At 38.1% G+C, this 21,196-nt stretch overlaps 1 protein-coding gene across 4 annotated transcripts in view; it reads right to left on the bottom strand.

Moving 5' to 3' along the window:
• Window positions 1-3,903: 3,903 nt before the first annotated feature.
• LOC121960495 (rho guanine nucleotide exchange factor 4-like) overlaps window positions 3,904-21,196 on the bottom strand; it is a 160,407-nt gene continuing 143,114 nt past the window's right edge. For 3 of the 4 annotated variants that reach the window (XM_042510217.2, XM_042510216.2, XM_042510213.2), the window contains 9 exons: window positions 17,457-17,636; window positions 16,793-16,993; window positions 15,909-16,088; window positions 15,248-15,480; window positions 13,768-13,897; window positions 11,843-11,974; window positions 10,375-10,618; window positions 6,902-6,979; window positions 3,904-5,227 (listed from right to left, as the gene is read on the bottom strand). In XM_042510217.2, coding sequence (XP_042366151.2) covers window positions 5,070-5,227; window positions 6,902-6,979; window positions 10,375-10,618; window positions 11,843-11,974; window positions 13,768-13,897; window positions 15,248-15,480; window positions 15,909-16,088; window positions 16,793-16,993; window positions 17,457-17,636 — 1,536 coding nt within the window. In that variant the 3' untranslated portion in view covers window positions 3,904-5,069. The remainder of the gene's footprint in view (window positions 5,228-6,901; window positions 6,980-10,374; window positions 10,619-11,842; window positions 11,975-13,767; window positions 13,898-15,247; window positions 15,481-15,908; window positions 16,089-16,792; window positions 16,994-17,456; window positions 17,637-21,196) is intronic. The other variant, XM_088071809.1, reaches the window with a different exon arrangement.

Raw genomic sequence — 21,196 nt, forward strand, 5'->3', positions numbered from 1 at the left:
AATGATTCTATCAAAAACTTAATTGAAGCTCACTGTACTATTCACAGGAATGTGGCATGTCAGTTTTGAGGAAAAAAAGTTAATATCAGGGTCAAAATCTAAATAATGATTGACATTTTCATCTTTGTTGAGTTCAATACATTTTGTTTTCCACCCCTGTATACAGTAGTGTAATACTTGGGGTGCACGTCCTGTCTGTTTCTGCATACTGGGAGCATGCCGACAGCCAGCTACTGGATGTTATACACTGACTATACATAGGTAACTCATATAGCCCTACTTCAAAAATCCCAAACTATCTATTTAAGTGATCATTGAGGTCCCTCGCTGGTTGTCGCTATGTTAACTGCCAGAGAAGAGCATATGTTTGTGATCTAAGTTGTATGAAGGTGTTGGAATAGTTAAAGTTAAGTTGCATGCAAGACTCTCTCACACACACACACACACACACACACACACACACACATCTGCAGTGGCTGAAGGAAAGAAAAGGATCCTAATGATTTGTGAAAAGTATGAAGCCAAACTACAATATGCAGGAGTAATTACTCATCAGATGCATACATTTTAGGTAAAGATGTTAATTATACTTACACAATGGATAGGCAGCCAGTCTTTGTGGTCTCGGCCATCTCTTCCAGTTTATTTCGGGCACATGAAAGAATGTCGCCAGCAAAGTCCATTTTATTTTTTTAGTGGGGAACTCCTCTATGAGGGGCCATGTGGGACATTATTCAGAATTACCTCTCACATTCACATATGAAACCAGTATCATTCACACACACAACTGAAATGCTTTCACAAAAAGAACTAAAAAGCTCTTACACAAACAACTGAAATTATTACAACCACACTCACACAACCAAAAACCATACATGCACACAACTGCAAAGTATTCACACACATAACTGAAATCATTACACTCACACAACTGAAAACCATTCACACACACAACTGAAATCATTACACTCACACACAAAACTGAAAACCATATCAATGATTTCAAACTCTGACTATTTATTAACTCTCCTGGTGTCGGAAGTCCACAATCCGAAATCACTGATATTGCCATACCACACTAGTGGAAGATAGCCCCTCAGAATTCGTTACACTTGACAGGGCTATTTACATCACCAGCAAAAGGTACAGAGCTTTCGTGAGAAGCATGCATGTATAAGTAGTAGCCTATCTTTGCACGTTAGAACAAAGCCTTCTTTAATTCCTTCCTGCAACGCAACTGACACTCAAGCCACGTCCATTTTCCCACGCAATAAAAAAAGAAAAAAATACATAACTGAAAACAACGTGTTGAAACAAGGTTATTGGCAGCACACTGACGAGACAGGTCAGCAAAGACAAATGAGTCATTCAGATAATCTGGGGAAAGGTTTGAAATATCTACACAATTATTGTACAGTGGTTTATTCTCTGTCATGCTGTAATCTAAGTCAGTGTCTTTTCTTCTCCCTCCTCTCCTCTCTCGCTCTGCATGCAAGCATGCCGGTAAGCGAGTTACTATGGTAACGGGATGCTATCTGAGGGACAAATTCTGAGGGGCTATCTTCTTCTGACCAGAACTGTAGCTGGCTGCGGCATTTTGCGTTGCTGGCCTAATGGAAGAGGGATGCCAGGTGGCTATCCAGCGTGTCCGAACTCATAGTTGCAACAACTGGTTGCTGTCCAACTGTTGTCGCATTTGTCAATGTTGTTATGGTCTTAGTGAGGCCAAATAGTGTTGCGTAAAGTTGCTGCCTCAGAAAGATTATTTGTAGGTTGTTGGAAAGACATCCGTGCGGATTCCCCCCATTTAGACTTCATGTATACTTTATGGTTTAAATTCTTTCCACCTTTTGGTTTCGACTGAAATGTGTTCCATTTCAACTGAAATGTGTCCCTTTTCAACTGAAATTTTCCACTGTTTTTTGTGGGAGCATTTCACCTGTGTGTGTGTGTGTGTGTGTGTGTGTGTGTGTGTGTGTGACAGAGGTTTTCAGTTGTGTGTGTGTATGTTTTTTAGTTGTGTGCATGTATAGTTTTCAGTTGTGTGTGTGAATGGTTTTCAGTTGTGTATGTGAATGGTTTTCAGATATGTGTGTGAATGGTTTCTAGTTGTGTGTGTGAGTGTAATGATTTCGGTTATGTGTGTGAATGGTTTTCAGTTGTGCTTGTGAAAGCATTTCACAAGTGTGTGTGTGTGTGTGTGTGTGTGTGTATACGTGCGCACTCGTGAATATATATAACAGTGGACCTAGATGTGTGTGTGGTTTTCAATTGTGTGTGTGAATGATATTGGTTTCATATGTGAATGTGAGACGTAATTGTGAATAATGTCCCACATGGCCCCTCATAGTGTTGTGTCTTGTCTGCAGTATCATCCCCAGACACATCATCAACACCAAAATAGGGCAGCAACAGATCACACTCTATACAACACAGGCATTCTTCCTCTATGGGCACAGGGTCACAGCACCAGCCTCTTTAGCTTTGTTGCCTAGCAGCAGCTTGTTCACCCTCTGCTTCCTGTTGTCCTATCTCTCTTCCTCATTCACTCTCAAATTCAAAGGCATCATTCACTTTGTTGAAATTAGCTAAATAAGAGAAGACCACAGTAACTGATTTTCATATTCAAAGTAAAGCATACTTTAAAATGTTGTGTGGTGATCTCATGCCTACAGAACTAACTTACAAACACAAGCTGTGTGTGTGTGTTGGGGGGGGGGGCAGTGCATATACACTGTTGTGTTCAAATGCTAAAGTTGTTTAGTTTTAGTACATAATGAGTTGCAGCCCTGAAATGCTGTGAGGTACTGTTAATCTTAACCTTGAAAGAGAGAGCCTTTAAAACAGCAAGTTTTATTCCTAGTCATTCTTAAAGTCATTTATTTGTAGACTTTTAGGAGTAGTTCTGCTGTAAAGTGAATAGTTTAAAAAACCTTGTTGGGAGCCATAAGAACACAAGACTCCAATGTAAATTCAAAAAATGAGCTGCAGGAATTGTGATGCCACCAGCAGCTACATGCCCAAGCAACTGAATGGAATCTTCATAGTAGCTGCTGTTTTTAATCAACTCATCCTTCAACCCCAAAGATGTAGCAGGATCAAGGGTAAATGTTATTTTGTTTTTTAAACTTTGTTTAAAAAATGACTAATAAATCTACCTTCTACCTTCTTTCATTTATAAAGACACTTGATCTTGTGATGTGTATGTGTATAATGTCGTGTCACTACACCTGGAAAAAGTACTAGCAACCTTAAAATCATAAGTCTAGATTAATTAAAAAGGCGAAATGGGCTATCAACCTTTCTATTTTAATGGGTGGTGCTCCGAGGTTTATGAATTCTATTTTTAAATGTAAACTCATTGTTTCTGATAGCCGAAGTTGAGTCCCATTACTCTACTTCATCTTTACAACAATTCTTATGTTTATGAGTCATAATTTAGCATTATAAGTTTCATATTTTGGTATTGATTTATGAATTAATTAATAATTTAATTTAATTGTTGATTAATAAATAAATCTTCTATTTAAACTGCTACAGCAGGTATTGTAGAAAGACATCAGACTTGATGTTCAATGAGGTGGATGACAGAATTTAAGAAAGTCAATCTTCATACTTCACAAAAAATTAAATAAAATATTGCTGCTTGGAAAGGAAAATACCCAAAGAAAAGAAAAACAAACTTGCTCGCTTTTGAAAAGTTTTGGTGAAAATGTAAATGGTACATGTTTTATAGTTTAGGAGGCTAGAGTTTCAAAAACAATGGTATGGTCCCTAAAACCTCACTTAATACCAGCAGCTGAACTAATAACAGAACAGCATCACAGTGCACCTTCACTTCTCCATGATGTCTGCTGAATAGTGCTATACTTCACTGTGAAATAAATTAATAACCACCCCGCCTGACAGTCACAACTGACAGCATAGGAATGTTTAATATTCCCTATTGTCAGAAGAACATTTGAACATAAAGGGAAAAGGAGCATATTTCACTGAATGCACTTACAGAGTGAAATCATTGGGCTGCATTTATACTGAAGGTCAGATACACTAATCAGGAACACTGGTTGTCAGAAGAAAAGGTAGATAAAAGCATATCAGTGTGTGTGTGCGTGTGTGTGTGTGTGTGTGTGTGTGTGATGTTAGCATACTAGCACAATGACATCTCATTTCGTGATCTACTTAAATATAGCAGGGTCTCTGCACAGATAAAAAAATATTCTTCACAGTATTTTCATCACATCCATGCATGTCATTTTAAGTCATCCATTAACAGATTGTTAATGTTCATTGAAATGGTACTCAAGAAATATGTGTTGCTAGTGTTTGTTTTAATGTTAAGTTCCTATTAATGACTTGTTTTTTTGTAGTTTTTTCCTTGGGGGCGGGGGGGGCACAATACCATAAATGCACCAGAGGACTAAGAATTAAGTAAGCCCTGGCAGATAAAAACTTAACTGAACAGATCCTGAAATCATGTATTTGCACAGAAGTATGAGTTCCCCATCTCAACTTTTTGACATTTTTTTTCATAAACACACATACCAAACAAATATAAAACAAATAATCCGGCACTGTGAACACTTGGCAACTGAAGTAATAAAACAATACAAGAGATGAGGAAATAAATGACACAACTTTGTTGACAGCCAATGTCTTCACAGAGGCCGCACAGTCAGAAGTCCCTTCTCACAGCAGTACAGTAGTAGTTGACTGAAGGTGTTGTAGTAGTAATGGTAGTAGTAGTAATAGTAGTAGTAGTAGTAGTAGTAGTAGTAGTTAGTTAAGCAATCCATTCTCCCTGGTTGATTCAATGTCTCCAGGAGACCATTCTCAAGTCTGATTGTTAACCAGCCTATAAAGTGCTTTCAAAAAAGAATCTCCTTATCATCATAATCATCCTCATCTATATGATAACTCAGTTTGTCAATTAGGGCCATGTTAGGAAAACAAAGACAGAAAAGAGATCATTTAAAAAGGGGTCTATTCAGGCACAAGCAGAGAGCGCCTCTCTTTGTCCTTCATTTCTTCTTTCCACAGCTTTTCGTTTCCTTTCTGATTTATTTTTTTTACTTCTTGAAGGGTGTCAATCGTCCGATGTTGTGCCAGAAGGTGGAAGTTTTGCGCTTGGGCTCAGCCAGCATGAAGACCTGCTGCTGGGGCAAAGCAGTGGGGAGAGAGGGGTGTTTCTGTCGCAGAAGGAAGTCGTAGTAGGGTCTGGTGACTGCTGAGGGGCAATAAACAGAAAATATCTTCCTGAAGCGATCTCATACACATTATGTATTTCACATCAGAGCACAAAGACAAGTGTTTTTTCCTACAACAAGTGATTTTCCTTGTGTAGACATGACCCTCATAACAAATGACCTAATCCTCCAGACCTCCTAATGTTACAAGGTGAGCCTATGAAAGCATACATGAGTCTAGTGGACTAAAGTTATTTTGTGTGGAGTGAGTCCTTGATTGAACCAACTATTGTCCTGTTTTTTGCTGGGTAACTGTGTTGTATTTCAAACTGTAACATTACATAGATGTGCTACTGACTGCCTTACGTGCCCAGCTAACATAGCTGTAGCAACTCTAATTCAGCCAAAGCAAACTCCAGTGCCTAGATCTAGGAATGCCCCCACTCCTCACTTGCTGAATGGACAATTTTCTGTTCATGGTTGGCCTGCTGCAGTGGGGACTATTGGGCTGCCATCACCTGTTCTTCCAGCCAAATAACTACGCTGTATTTATGTTTCATTACTATCATGATGGAGCTCCGTGCCTTGTGGGTGAAGATAGGGGGAGGAAGAGATGCTGGCAGAGGAAGAAAGAGAGACACTGGTTTGATCAAACAGAGCTGTCTGTTTGTTGCTCAACTAACAAAGAAGGTAGTGTTACCTGCATCAGTCCAAATAACAGCGCTCTGCCAGGGGGAGGGTTGTTTACCCTGATAAACACATTGAATTGCCCTTTTATTTTGACTTCATTATTTAGTCTGACTTTTCGATGTTAGCCATTTCCAGGTGGTCCTATTTTGTTTTTAGAAACTTCTTGAGAAAGTCAAGTGCCAAAGGAGGAAACACAGAAACAAACAAAAAAAAATTGAAATGCTGATATTTCTGAAAACTTGATGTACAACAACCTGTATTAGCTGCACCAATCTCATCCTGGCCCACACCACTGAGAATAGGCTCACAACATTTCACTTCATTTTTGGTTTGATGGAATTTTCTGGTGTTATAATCAGCCACTTGCCTCTATTTTGCCATTTTTTCCAAGCACAGTTCAGGTAATAATGATGATGATGATGATGATGATGATGATGATGATGAAACTCAACACTTTCTTGAGATGCTTCATATCAAAAGCCTACCAGGAAAAGGGAACCTTTTAATGTGAAAACACCTGTGCAGAAGGTGTTGAGTCAATTGAAAGTGGCTTAACATGAATTAAAGAACTGCAATATACAGTTATTGGTATGCTGGTTTTTGTTTTAAAAGGGTAAAAGCATCTTCTTGATACATTTTGTGTAGGTCTCTTCATAAATACGTCTGCTGTCCTCTTCTGAGGGAGGACAAGTATCTTTATTTGTAGTCAAACCTTTACATGATTCTTAGAAGTGATTCTGGTGTGCTCTCAGAATATAGGTCCTAGTGACATAGGAGAAAGGGAGATATCTGAGGACTCCTCTTAGTACTATATTTCCTGACAAAAGAAAACCATACCTCTGAACATTAAGGAAAATGTAAAGTCTACATTGATACAAAAACGACTCCAGCGCAAGTCCTTAGTATATTATATATATATATATATATATATATATATATATATATATATATATATATATATATATATATATATATAGTGATTGCAATCCAGATATCTGCCTGTCTCTGAACCCATGGATGCATACCTTTGGGTTTCCCAGCTGGATGCCTTTTGCAGGCATTTATCATGGCCTGTTTCTTCTGTACCTCTGTGAGAGAGAATCCTGAGAGGAGGAAAAGACATAGAAACACTAAGTGAAGTCATTTCAGTTTTATTTATAGAGCCCAGTATCACAAATCACATATTTGCCTCAGGGGGCCTTACAATCTGTACAGTATGTACAACACCCTGTGTCCTTAGACCAAACTTAATCTGATTAATAATGTGAGTGAAGATTTCGGGTCAACTGTTTACGTGGGATGTCCTATAAATACAATTTTGTGTTTACATACTGCTGCAGCTACAGCTGCTGTGACAGGGCTACTTTGACCATGAGACACATGCAATTGACACTTTTCACACTCTCTGATGCCACAAGTGCATTTTCTCTAAGTGAAAAATTAAAAAAACGATAACTAACCAACAGCACAGCACGCTCTCGCTCTCTCTCTCTACCTTGTGCAACCTAGCAGGAGTGAGTGAGTTACTATGGTTACGGAGCCACTGGAGCTGTTTAAGCACCTTGTCTGCCCCTTTTGGAGTCTGAAGTCAAATGGCTAAAATAGTTATTTAGTTTGTGTTCAGAGAGATATTTACTGTTGTTTTGATGCCGATTTATCAAATAACAGTGTGATACCAATGAAGAGGAGAAGAAGGGAGGAAAGAGAATGCATAAAAAGAACGTAGCCAGAGAGGAATCATGTTCAATGTTTTCATGACATAAATTTTCTTTTGATTGGTTTATGAAAAGGTTTAAACTATCCTTCTGCAACCAAGGGAAATTTAAATCAGTCTGGGCCTGTTTATACTGGCTGAGGTGTTTATATGGATCATGTTTAATCCTGTTCAGATTAGTCGGCTCCATGTAAACGTGCCTACTATCACTTTCTCTGTTCCGGCAGTAGCTGAGCCTGGAGGAGTTATGTTTTTGGGTTTTCCTGCCATTCTCATGAACACCTCAAGAATGCTTTGAGGTATTTCTGTCAAATTTAGCACAAACATTCATTTGGACTTAAAAATGAACTGAGTAGATTTTGGTGGTCATAGGTCAACGGTTCTGGTCACTTTGATATCTTATGTCTAATTTTTGTGAATGTTATATTTCATGATCACCTTGAGGGATTTTTTCAAAATTTGGCACAAAGTCACTTTGATTTAAGGATGAATTAATTAGATTTTGGTGGTCAAAGGTCAACATCCCAGTGACTTTGCATTCATTCAGTTATGAAAGTGATAGCTCATGAACACCATGAGAGAATTTCTTGAAATTTGACATAAACATTTATTTGGATTTAACAGTGAGCTGATTAGAATTTGGTGTTTAATGGTCAAGGTCACAGCAGTATTTCCCCAACCATTATATTAGGGGCGGGGCAAGAAAGTAGAATTTCAGTTTCAGGAAGGCAATCCCAGAAGCATGTGGCAATGTCTGATGAATATGTCAGATTACAAGACAATCCTGTGAGTTCCTTTTTCAAAATGGCTACTGTTGTCCTACTGTTTGTTCTTCATACAAAGAACAGCCATTTGAACTCAACCTCTCAGTAATCTTCAAACATGATTGGTTCACCACTGTGACCCCCTCAGGATGTCACTAAGCAAAAAAGATAAGCTTCAGGGCTTAGTTGATAGGGTGGGGTGGGGACCCAATGTAAAGAGGCTGTGTCATCGCCACAGCTGCCGTGGGTTCAAATCTTCAGCCAAACTATACCTATAGCTATAGTCTGGCCTATATATATATATATATATATATATATATATATATATATATATATATATATATATATATATATATATATATATATATATATATACACATATTATTTTGGGGGGGGTTAGGCCAGACTATACCCCCCTTGTCCAGACTATACCTCACCTCACAAATCATTTTGCTCTTGACATGCAGGGATTTCAGCAAGCATGTTGAGTAGACATCTTTCTCTCACCATTTCTTTATAATTTATCGATCACAATATGTTAATGCATACAAATGTCCTTCAGATTGGTAGATCGAGGTTTTTGCTGTAATTTCTGATGTTTTTAAGCCAAAGTATTGATTAGTTTAGCAAGTTTAGTTTAGCTAGTTCATCAGTTGCTAGTTAGCTAAAAGTTAATAGGCTAGTTAATAGGTGATAGATTTGAAAGTTTACATGTAGGCTAAGTAGAGCACTTCTACATGATAATGTGTGTCAATACTCATGGAACTGCACCACTGGGTGCAGTAACTATAGATCGGAATGGCTATGTAGCAATTTGCCCCTGTAACTAATATACATGCATGAAAAGCCTTAAAAATGAAAACTGTAAGCAAACTGCAGTTATTTATTTAAACCTATAAAATGTATTCTGTCCCACGGCTAACAGCATCTGGTAGACTTCAGAGATCTTAGGTCAAGTTGTCTAGATTGGTCCTGAGAGCTGGTAGTTATTTGAGTCCAAAGTTTTTTGTGCTCAGACAGTGGTTTCCGTTGCAGCAAATTTTTAAACAATTTTATTGCAGTTTAAAGTTTACAATTAATGAGGTTACATGAAATAAAATCAAAATTGAAAACTATGTCCTTGATTATTTTGTGTATGTGAATGTGGGGGGTATAATGGCCGCTATAAGAGCCAAGCTCCACTGATACCGATTGTTTGTGAAGCATATCACCGCTGATAAACAAACAGAGAATTTGTCTTTACATCAGCACCTGGTCCGACACTGTAACACGTAATATTCACTTAAGTTTTAATAGGTGTTTTATTTTCTTCTTTTCTTTAAAATGGCAGCGACACCCATTCGGACACGTATCAGTTAATAACTTTAAATAAATGTAAGGCTCATGTTGCGCATGTTGCAGTCCAGCCAAAAATCCCAGCCACCCAGATAACTGCCTTTTCTTCCAACTGAGTTTGGGAAGAAGGTAACAATAACACCAGGCCAGCACTGAGGGGCTCAGGACGAGCTTCTGTTCTTAGGCCAACGGGAGACTGACTGAGGACCCTGCCTAAGATTGCCCAGTCCATTATTCACCACTGAAGTCCTTTTATTGCACTCATTGATGGAACAAACAGGATTACACTTCACTAAAATTGTATTTTATATCATTTCATGTGCCAAATAAATCGATAATTAATTGATAATGTCACAGTGAAGTAGCCAGATAATAAAGAGTAATAACTGTGGACAGAAGCCTGGCTGACATTTTACCTCTCTATTTTTGGATCAGCATCATAGAAATCCATTTACTCTTGGCAGACCCACAATACCTGATTTACCAAAAGTGTGGATATTAAAGAGTAAATGCAGATGCAGTGGAGGGAGAAGAAAGGATGACATAGATCACATGGAATCAGCTTTGTGGTTTGCAGAGAATGAAGCATGACTAAAAGGTTATGGAGACAATGTCAATTAACCAGAAGATTGCAAGTTTGTGTGTTTTTCTTTAAGCATGAAGATGAACTGTGCATATATCTGACCTGTCTCACGGTCATGCTGGACATGAATCCTCTCGTCAGCAAAGGCTCGCAGCCAGCGCTGCTTCTGCTCTGGCTTCTTGGCACACAGTAGGTGGATTTCATCACTAACCAGTGACCGCAGCTTCAGGGCATTCCTCACACTGGTGTTGAAGTCCTTCTCTTTGCCATCCTCCACATCTATCACCTCCATGTGGTCCATGTCCATCCGACCCTTGTAGTACAACATGTCCCGCCGCAGGAGGTCCTGCAATTATGAGGATAAATTCAGCCAAGAATCCTTCTGAGGAATTTAAGAACTAAATAATCCACAGAACCAAAAAGAGCCAATAAGGCAGACTGATTTTAGAAATCAGTGTTGTGTTTCAATCCACAGGTTTAAACAAACAGAGGATTAATATTAAAGGAAATATAGCCCAAACTGTCTGTTGATAAAGCCTTGTGTCCTGCACAAGAGTTGTGCGACGTTTTAATTTTGATGAAATGATGGAGTATAACAAAATGTATTGCTGAAAATCATAGACATGACTGGACTGTGTGATTCTGACATGAGTGATCTTGGTCATCACACATCACCACCGAGGTTAAAAAAAGCACAGAAAAGGCTCCATTTCCAACAGAAACTTAGGAAGGCTAAATTCGAGAGCAAGATGTAGTTCATTTCTACAGAGGAGTGATTGCTCATACTGCATACTGACTGGAAACATCACAAACTGGCATGGTTCATGCACGGCTCAGGACAGGAAGGCTCTACAACGGGTGATTAAAACTGCCCAGAACATCCCTGGTTCCCATCTACAGAGCACCACTGACCACCAGACTACAGAGCAGCTTCTTTCCCCAAACTGTGAGACGCCTCAACTTCTCCTTTAACACGAAAAAGATATAGCAGGATTTAGGATCAACTTCAATTTCATTTCTTCTTAAACCACATTTAAGAAAAATGACAATAAATCTACCTTTTACCTTGTATTGCTAGGTAGCCAAAGGGGCCAACTGTCCTTGGAGCGTAGCGCCCTAAGGGGCCAGAGGGTCCATGCTTATACAGTCTTGAGTCAGATAAAATTTTATAGTTTTCATATCAAGCTTACACATTGTAGCGCATATTCCCTAAACCATTTTAAACATTATCAAGTCACTCCCAAACTATAACACAGTATATATATATATATATATATATATATATATATATATATATGTATATAACATCCACTCATGACACCAACACAGCTCTGCAAACGGGAAACGGTGCACAATTAAACAAATGGAGTGTGTCCAGGTGGCCAAAAGACTTAAAAGTACTCAGAAATTCATGCCTCTTTCCCCCCATCCCACAAATCTACAACTGCATGAAAGCAACCCCAACCATAAGCTGAGAAGTAACAGCCTGAAAAAGCCCTTTTCTTTCCTTTCTTTTGTTGTTATGTCATAAGTAAAATAATGTCAAATACAGTGTAACATGCTGAGGCACCTTTTTGCAGTATACCATCTGATGATCGAAGAGAAAAAACATTCTCTGTTGACTCTTGGCCTGAGGCTGGGACAGCTTGCTTAACTCCCCCGAAAACACAAGATCAGAGCTCCTGCTGAGGACGTCTTCTCCCTGCATGGGTCAAGAAACACACACACGCACATATGCATGCACGCACGCACGCACGCACGCACAAACGCACCCACACAGACAGACACACACATACACACAGCAAAATGAAGCTTTAAAATTTCCACATTTGCCTTAACTCCTCTTTTGTCTTTTCAAGACATTCTTTGAACACGGTTAAATCTCTTTAATGCGGTACAAGTCTATTATTAAACCCGGACTAAAATCACTAATGAATGACCCCAGAACACCCCTCAATTTCAGAGGTATCAGTCTTCGCAGCACAGTGTACAAACTGCATTCTAATATCCTGAACACCAGGCTCATGCAGTATTTAGAAAAGGGACAGCATCTTGATGACAAGTGAGATGCAGTTAGAAAGAAAGAAGCCTGCATTGACCATATACATTCAGTAACTAACTATCATTAAACTAAAATCTGGTAAAAGTTAATTCACCTTCTCATGGTTCATTGACTTTCAAAAGGCATTTGACTAAATAATTGACTTAGCTCTCCAGATTAAGAAAGTAAATCTAGGCAAATGTTTGAATGATACTAAACTGAGTATTTATTCTACACAGATTGTATCATTTTACTGGCTGAGTTTGATCTACAGAATATATTAAATATGGCCAAAGTGTAGTGCTATAAATGAAGATTAGCAATAAACCAAAGTAAAACACAGACAATGCATTTCTGACAGAAAAGTGTGGAAAGAAGCTCACAAAGGTTCAGTCAAATCCATTTAGAATATGTTGGTACATTTAAACATTTAGGTTTCTTGATTGGTGACTTATTGATCTTTAGGGGCTGGAATGGGCTCAATAAACTGAAAGTATGTAAAGATCTTGGTTATTCTATATATACATAACTCTATGATGCATGTGTCCCTCCTAGATTGAATTATGCTGCAGGGACATGGGGCCTAAAAGAATCTAAAACTTCTGAAACTATTCAGAATAGAGTCACACAATCTTTTCTGGGGGTTCATAGATTTGCTAGCATTCCAACAGATAAAGAGACATGGGCTGGGTAACAGGAGTGGTTCAATGGAAATGTGACAGGATCAGATTGTGGAACTGTCTAATCAAAATGACAGAGAATAAATAAATCGGAGGGTGTTTACCCAATGGGCAAAAGAGCTTTGTCCAAACTTTGAGGAGGTAGATATGGTGTATATGTACAGGAAAAACGTATGCGGCAATGTTAACTCTTAAAAAAAAAAAAAAAAAAAAGTGTTATTTATCATGTTAATATGTGTTATTTCATTTATCTAGAAGCCTTATCCTTAGTCGCACAGCAGGAGCTGGTATTCTTCCTGGTCATTGAGGTTGGGCAATTCCACAACATTCAGGAGGAAAACAATATGTGAGTTGTGTGATCTGGGTGAAGTGGAAAGTGAGTCCTATTTTCTCTTTAACTGCACAGAATGTGATTAATATTCCATTAAATGGCTCATCTAAACCCTGATATTTTCTGGTGCTCTGATGACCAAAAGGTAGAATGGTTGTTTAATTTCAATACATTTAATTTTGCAAACTTTGCTGCATCCAATCATCTATCTTGTAAGCCCGTGCATGCTGGGCATATTTGTTTGTATGTCACAATAATAAAAAAAAATCATCATTCATTCTTTCATTTAGTCACACACACACACACACACACACACACACACACACACACACACACACACGCAGACACACACACACACAGCTGCTGCTAGCTACCCAGCCCTGTTGCTGGTGTACTGAACAGTAGAGAGACTATATATACAACAAAGATGCATCTTGCCACACCTCCCAGTCCTCTATGGAGCTCTGCCACTGGGCGATCTTGTCGATGTTCTCAAGACGCCGTTTCCTCTCATTGATCAGCCTGGCCACATTCTTCATGGCGTTTAAGGCCGCCTCCACATCTTTGTAGTCTCTAAAGATCAAACAGGGGCATGCAGTGTAAAGCTAAAGCTTAACAGACGCTTAAAGTCTGGTGATACTCTATATTTTTCCGATAGTAAAGAAATTCCATGAAAAGACCAAAACCAAAAAGGAATGTAACCTACTAAACATGTATCCTCTGTGTATGTCCAAAGCTTGATAAATCATCTTTCTCTGCCATTGAGCTCTATCGTGATGCATGAGTGAGTTTCACAGTATCCCTGAATAACATGTTCCTGCACTGACACACCAAATGTGCATTAATCCGCCACTGTAAATGGTCCCCAAGAATTTCACCCTGTTTGTTTTCTAAACACCACAGTTTTCTGCTGTTTCAGTGAATTACTGAGCCTTTTCTGAAAAAAAAAGAAAAAAAAACACAATACACTGAGCTGTTTTTCAATGTCTGCAGGAGGAGGAGTGCCTCAGTCAGGATAGGGGAGTGGCAAAATATTAAGAGACTTTTATGACTAGAATAGTTTTGGTGTTTTCATGGAATTTTTGCCATATTTACATATTTACAGCTAGGAGCTGCTGTCAGTGATTACTACCTCTTAACTCCCAGTAAGAATTGTGTGTGCATATACAGTGTTTATGTTTTGAATATTCATGGGCTTTGTTTATCAAAATATTGTTTATTATTAAATGTACAACATTCTATAACAATGAAAAAATCTTAACCTGAGGTCCAGTTACTGTTTTTGATAACACTTTCTATGAAGACCACATCTATAATGCATTATCTATGTATGCATTCATAGTGAATTGTAATGTATTCATAATTCTTTATGCATACATTCATAAACATATATAATGATACTGATGCACTAAATCAATAGTCATAAACCATTATAGATTTGATTTATAAGGAAGTGACAAAGGTCTGATGGATGCTCTTGACTTGTTAAAAACTAGAGGCTATTGATATAGTGCATCAGTAAGCATTATGTGTGTTCATGAGAGTATTCATAAAGCATATTATAAATGCATTATAATTCACTTTTAATGCTGACATAATGCATTATAGATATAAAGTGTTACCCTGTTTTTTTCAGAGCATTTAAGTTCATCTTGCCATTTTCCAGTGTTTTTATTTTCCTTTTTAAAGTTTTCTCAACTCAAGGTTTTGTTGTTCATGCACCAGTTCTAAGGTAAAAAAAATAAATAAATAACAAAAAACATTAATGAAAACCAACTGTTCTGGTCATGGTGACCAGTTAGAACATGCCTTTACCTAAAGCAAAGAAAAAAAGTGATAATCCTAAAATCAGCACATATTTACAGGATTAGTGGATCTTCTGAAATCCTTCCCTGCGGGAACACAGAAAGAGTTTGCAGTCACCTGTGCTGTGGATTGGTGTATTTGAGCAGCTCAGCCAGCTGCAGTGGGTACTTGCAGATCTTCTGAACTGGAGTGAGCAGAAAGCCATCCAAGGAGATGTCGATCATCTTCTGAAGGAGTCGGCAGGCCTCAAAGAAGAACACATACTTGTTGACCTTCATGAGCTTAGAGAGCTGGATGCAGGCATTGGGGTGGTTGTTGCAGTACTCTGAATAAATCTGGAAATCTGTTTGCTACACATAAAAGATACAAAAAGAGAACAATTAATTACAAATCATAGTAAATTACAAAATAGATATAACTGTAATCTGTTACAGTTACTGAGAAGAAAATGTAATTAAATGACAGTCACCATTCAAATGGTGGTGATTACATAGGGGTTATATCAAAATCTATTTTTCTTAGTAAAAAAAAAAAAAAAAAAGAAGGTATGTAGAATACAATCTTCATTCTGTTCCTTTGCATCTTTTTGCTGTCTTTTGGCATAGTCTATTTTAGTCAATCGGTCAGCTTTATTACCCAGTATAAAACATTTATTAGAAAAGTAATCAAAAAGTTATTGAATGTAATGAGTTACATCACTTCGATCAAGTCATTTATAGTACTGATTACATTTTTAACAGGGTAAATTGTAACCTTCCAACACTGCGACTCAGCTTACATGTTCAAGGAAGCAGCAACCTATCTCACTGAGGTGTGCCTGCTCCTTGTTAAATTTCTTTTCCAGGCCTTTGATGAACTTCCTCTGGAAACGGTAGATCTCTTCAATATTGCCAAAGATGGTTCGAAGCTGCTCTTCAGTGAACATGTCTGTCCGCTTGCGGCACTGTTTGATGTAACCCTGAGGGAAACACACAATGTCTCAGCATCAACATGCGGCACAGACATTTTTCCTTTGTTTTAACAATGAGCAACAAAAAATGGCAGGAATAAACACTTTGAAACATCCACCACACACAAAACATATACAGTACAACATAAAATGTTATTGCTTCCTCTGCTGCCAATAAGCCAACGCTCTTTGAGCCAGGGTTTTCCCAGCTGTTCAACTGCCACTTACAGAGATTTTCAGTTATAAAACAATATATGAATATTTAGTAGTGTTGTTGATGGATCCGGGACCAACTCTTGACATTTAAGTGCAAACCAATAAAATTCTACATATCGTGTCTAAATATGTACATCGACTGCCCTCTAAAGGTTGAAACCTGGCTACTGCAATAGAATTTTGCTATTGGTTAATCAGTGCCTTGAGAGCCTTTTTTTGTCACCAACCTCCTACTCCCTGTCCCCACCCACAAAAACACCTTCTCACCACTGCACTGCTTTCTCATGGCCTTAGAATATTGATAATATATAAATGTATCCTAATCCGTGCAAAAGATTTACAGGCGACTAAAATAAAAACTCAGTGGAAGACAGTTCATTCTAGGTACCTGAGGCCTCAACAAAACAACAAACACTGAGAATTTGCTTTTAATGTCCCCTCAAGACAGCGACAAGGACAGAAAGTTTACAGAGAGGATCCCTAATTTTATAACAGACCTCACAGATGTCTTTAAGGTGCTTGATGTAGTCTCTTTCTGTGCTCATGATCTCATTTATGACATTGGTCCTCATCTGTTCTTTACAGGGTAAACCAGGTCCCAGCAACAAGCCCAGGCCTGCATGGTTCTCCTCTCCAGCCTGAGCTTCCTCCAGGTGGGCCAAATACTCCTCCATGGGCTCATCCTGGTTCACACGCAACTGCAGAGGACACAGGTAACTGTTAAATCCCTAGGAAGGATTTGGCTTTTCCCCATCATCTGCTTCAGCATCTCTTTTAGTTTCAATTGTCTCTTCACAAATTCACATCAACATGAACTGCAGCTCCAATTTTCTAACAGCTGCTGCTTTATAGATTAGCATTCATGAGAGGAAAAGGCACATCAATGTTAGGATAAGTTTAAATTCTGTCACAACATTTCTCTCAATTTTTTTTCTTATTTGTGGACAAGTGTGCAAGAGCATAGCATGCTTATTATGAATGGGGTCTTGGTAAGGATCCAAAAAACGATGAAGCCCTAATTTTTCAGATATATTGCTTGAGGATTCATATGATCCAGTCTGCCAGCTGCAGTCCACCTTGATTTAATTGAACAGTGCAATTAAAATCTGTATGGCAGGTCATTTTTGTCCCCTCCAATCGCATGAACAGAGTTTGTCTCACCCGTACAAAGCTGGCAGGGAACCAGCCCTCGCTGTCCATGATGCGACCCCACCACCACTCCTTGTTAGTGGCGTCCACTACTTCAATGACATCACCGGCCTTGAAGCCAAGCTCCTGGTCATCCATAGTGACATGGTCCCACAGGGCCTCAGCATACACCACGCTGCCATCACTGATCAGCTGCAGAAGAGGCACCACACAAAAGTTAAAGGTCAAAATATGCTGTAAGGTCATAGTTGCAGAGGTCAAACAGTTGATATCAAGGGTCAACAACCAGTGACTAAAAAGACCAAGGATGGGCTTCACTGATGGAACTTTTGGAAAAAAAACAAAGGTTTTGCTCACTGACATCCAAACACTTCCTATCTCTCTCCATATTGCTCTGATAGCTTTTTTTTAACCCACCCAACATTTTTTTTCCCTGAGCCTAAAGTATCATTTGATTGGATGAACTTCTGTAAATGCTCCCGAATGCAGAATGAGTCATCAAACATTTGAAAGCATTTGACCTGATTTTAGAAGTGGGTAAACGTCTTTGAGAGGATTTTGATGTAAAAATACTCTGATTTTTTGTACATATATTTGGCCTTTAACAAGAAATAAATGAAGGAACACAGGATTAAAAGTGGGAACATGTATCTTTCATTTCATGGGGATTTCAATATTGTCCTGCTCACCCTTTTAGTAGAGTACATTTCAGTCACTATATCTTAATGAAGTGTGTTGAACTCAGTTCAAACCGATTGAACTATCTCTACCTTTTAGTTTAGGTTGAGGTCTACCTTTTCAGTTCACCTTCTTCAGGAGGCTAATAACAAGAAAAACCACACTATACATGAGGGCTCTGTGTGGTAAAATTTTCAGAGGTAGGCAGATATTTTGACGTTATAGTTTCAGAGGTCTTAATTGGCAGATTTATGTAACTTTATACAAAAAAAAATCTTAAAAGAGTCAAGTAATTTTTTTAAAATTTGCTCTAGCAAATTGATTTAGCTTTCTTTCTTAAAACTGCTGAAGCTGCACTTATGATATTAAAACTGAATATTTGCTAAGAAATAAATCAACTTCTGATCATTCATTGTTGAATGATACATTTAGTGTTATGCATTGCACATATATATATATATATATATATATATATATATATATATATATATATATGGTAAAATAAGTGATATTAAGATAATAAATTTGCCTTTTTTATGACACAAAAAAGGAAGAATTACTGTTGTTAATACTGTGTGTGTAATGTTAATTCATTATATACTTCTTAGAGAGAAATTATATCAGCATGTTTTTTTCACCATTTATGAGATGTGTCCACGGTACTGTAACGTTAAAGACTTAGAATAAATACATGGGAATAAATAATATTAATAAATTGATATAAGTAATACTCACATATAACAGGTTTTTAAAAGTAAATTATTTGTATTTTTGATTTTTCTCTGACATTGTTTTTTGTCAAAGTAATCAAAATGACATGACATGTTAGAAAAACATTTTTTTTTTTTTTTTTGCTTCTTTCTTTATGAGGACTTTAAGGGGTCAGTGCAAAAATAGCTTTCATCCAATATATAGTACTCTCCAGATGATTGAGAGAAACTTTCATGGAGTATATTAATAGGCCACTCACAGGTGAGTTTTTTTCCATTGAGGTCAGCTCCACTCTGCCTGTTAAAACAGCTGTATAACCTCCTCTGTGGTGAGTCTGAGAAAATAAATTTGATGATGTCATACTGCGGTCACCAAGGGCTTGGAAATTATGGTAGAAATGGATTATTATTAGTAGTAGTAGTATTATTATCATGGCACTCTCATTTGGTCATTTGAGTTTTGAGTATGGTTTGGAGGACACAGTTGTCCCACAATTCAACCAAAGTAAAGAAGCTGACTCCAAAAACAGAAACAAAAACAATATGACTGGTAGTTGAAGCATTTTAAAAATGGGCAGCAATCCAGTCAGTGTGTTACTAAACATTTTACACCATTTCGTCCAAGTACAAAGTTTTAGTTTTTAGTTCTTGTTTTTGTAAACATCACAGGTGCCTGCACTGGATCACGAGTATTTTTTCATGTATACAGAAAATATGAATAACCCAGGTTTTTTTGCAACATATCCTGGATATGATCATAACCAGGACAGGCCTCATTATGGGGTTATGGTCATAGAAATGCATTGTGGTCTGCCCTGAACTGAGCACAGCAGGAGAAATCACTGAGAAGCTGAGGTGGAAGCATACTAAGATAGAGATACAACAGGGAAGAGGAAGTATTATCAGAGGAAGGGGAGGCAAAAACAGAGTGAGAGCAGAAGGAAAAGGAGCCAGTGTTATTGATGGAGACACTGCAGTAGTCATATTTCACAGCGCCACATTGCCAGTTTCACTGCGTCAACATGGCCCCAGGCTCTACAGAGGCCATTCACTGTGCTGTCCAGCATCTCAGTCCAGCAGCTCTCCACTCTAATGTCTCCCACACTACCTCACAAGTGCTGGGAAAGACAAGGTGCTTTTATTTTTTTCTGTCTGCTATCTGGCTCTTAGCTCCACTGATCCATCATGGCAATGAGGAAAACACACAATATTGCTGTTGCTAAGCAACACACCCACATCATCTTGCCTCTTTGCTGCCCTTCTCTCCAGAATCACAACATCCTCAGAATTCATGTTATGATAGGAAATGGCTACATACAGCTTGTTGCAAACAGGTCAAGCATCAGGATAATGCTTATAGAGCGTGACTAAGGGTCACTATGGTAACAGCAATGGCTAACACACACACACACACACACACACACACACACACACACACACAAATTATACCTTTAAAAAAAAACTGTTTTCTAAATGTACTGAATGGCTTCCAAGTGTCAAGGAACAGATGGTTTATTTCATATCTTAGTGATGTGAATTTAACTTCAGGTGATTCTCTAGAGAAGCTCTTAAATGAAAGAAATAAGTGACAATGTACAAACAGTTTCCCAGCGTGAGCCAGCGAAGCACTGTGGCATTTCTTCTGCAGCCAAAGGAAAAAATTTATATATCGATTCATTCTTTTCAAAGCAGCAGTAAATGATTGGTCAACACAAGATGACTCAAACACAGTGGTGAAATTTATCTGCTGATGCTTTACACTCTCCTTTAGACACAGAGTAACATGAACATACCATGTTACTGGCATCCAGTCATTCTTGATTCAACATTTACTTACTTCTTCCAGCCTGGGTGCCACTTTAGACCAAAGCCTCCAAACATGTTTAGAATTTAAAATTTACCTAATCTTTTTAAAGAATATGAACAATATGAACCACTTCCTCTTACATGTAGCACTGTTTCATCAATCTAAATGTACTGTTGTGAGTTGCTGAGTATTGGAGATATCAGCTGTAGATATGTCAGCCCTCTCTTCAATATCAAGCAACTAGATGGCACAAGGGTTAAGGTGTTCAGTGTCAAATTTTTAAAAAAATAAATAGATAAAAATCAATCTTTTTCCAGATATTATGACCCTGTTACCAAAGATATTATGAGCCTGCTCACAACATTATCTTGAGACCATGTTGTGAACAATTTTAAGTAAGAAAATGGAAAAGTTTGCCCTTCCATCAGATATACATTTTTTTCAACCCAAAACATGACTTTTTTACTAACCTTGACCAAGTTCGAGGGGTGGTAGCTCTCTATGGGATTACCAGGAGAGGGAGACTGTGTAAACTTTTTAAGAAAGCAAACACAGAC

This window comes from Plectropomus leopardus, chromosome 21, assembly GCF_026936395.1.
Source record: "Plectropomus leopardus strain MGB_pleo_1.0 chromosome 21, ASM2693639v1, whole genome shotgun sequence".
Classification (NCBI taxonomy): Eukaryota; Metazoa; Chordata; class Actinopteri; order Perciformes; family Serranidae; genus Plectropomus; species Plectropomus leopardus.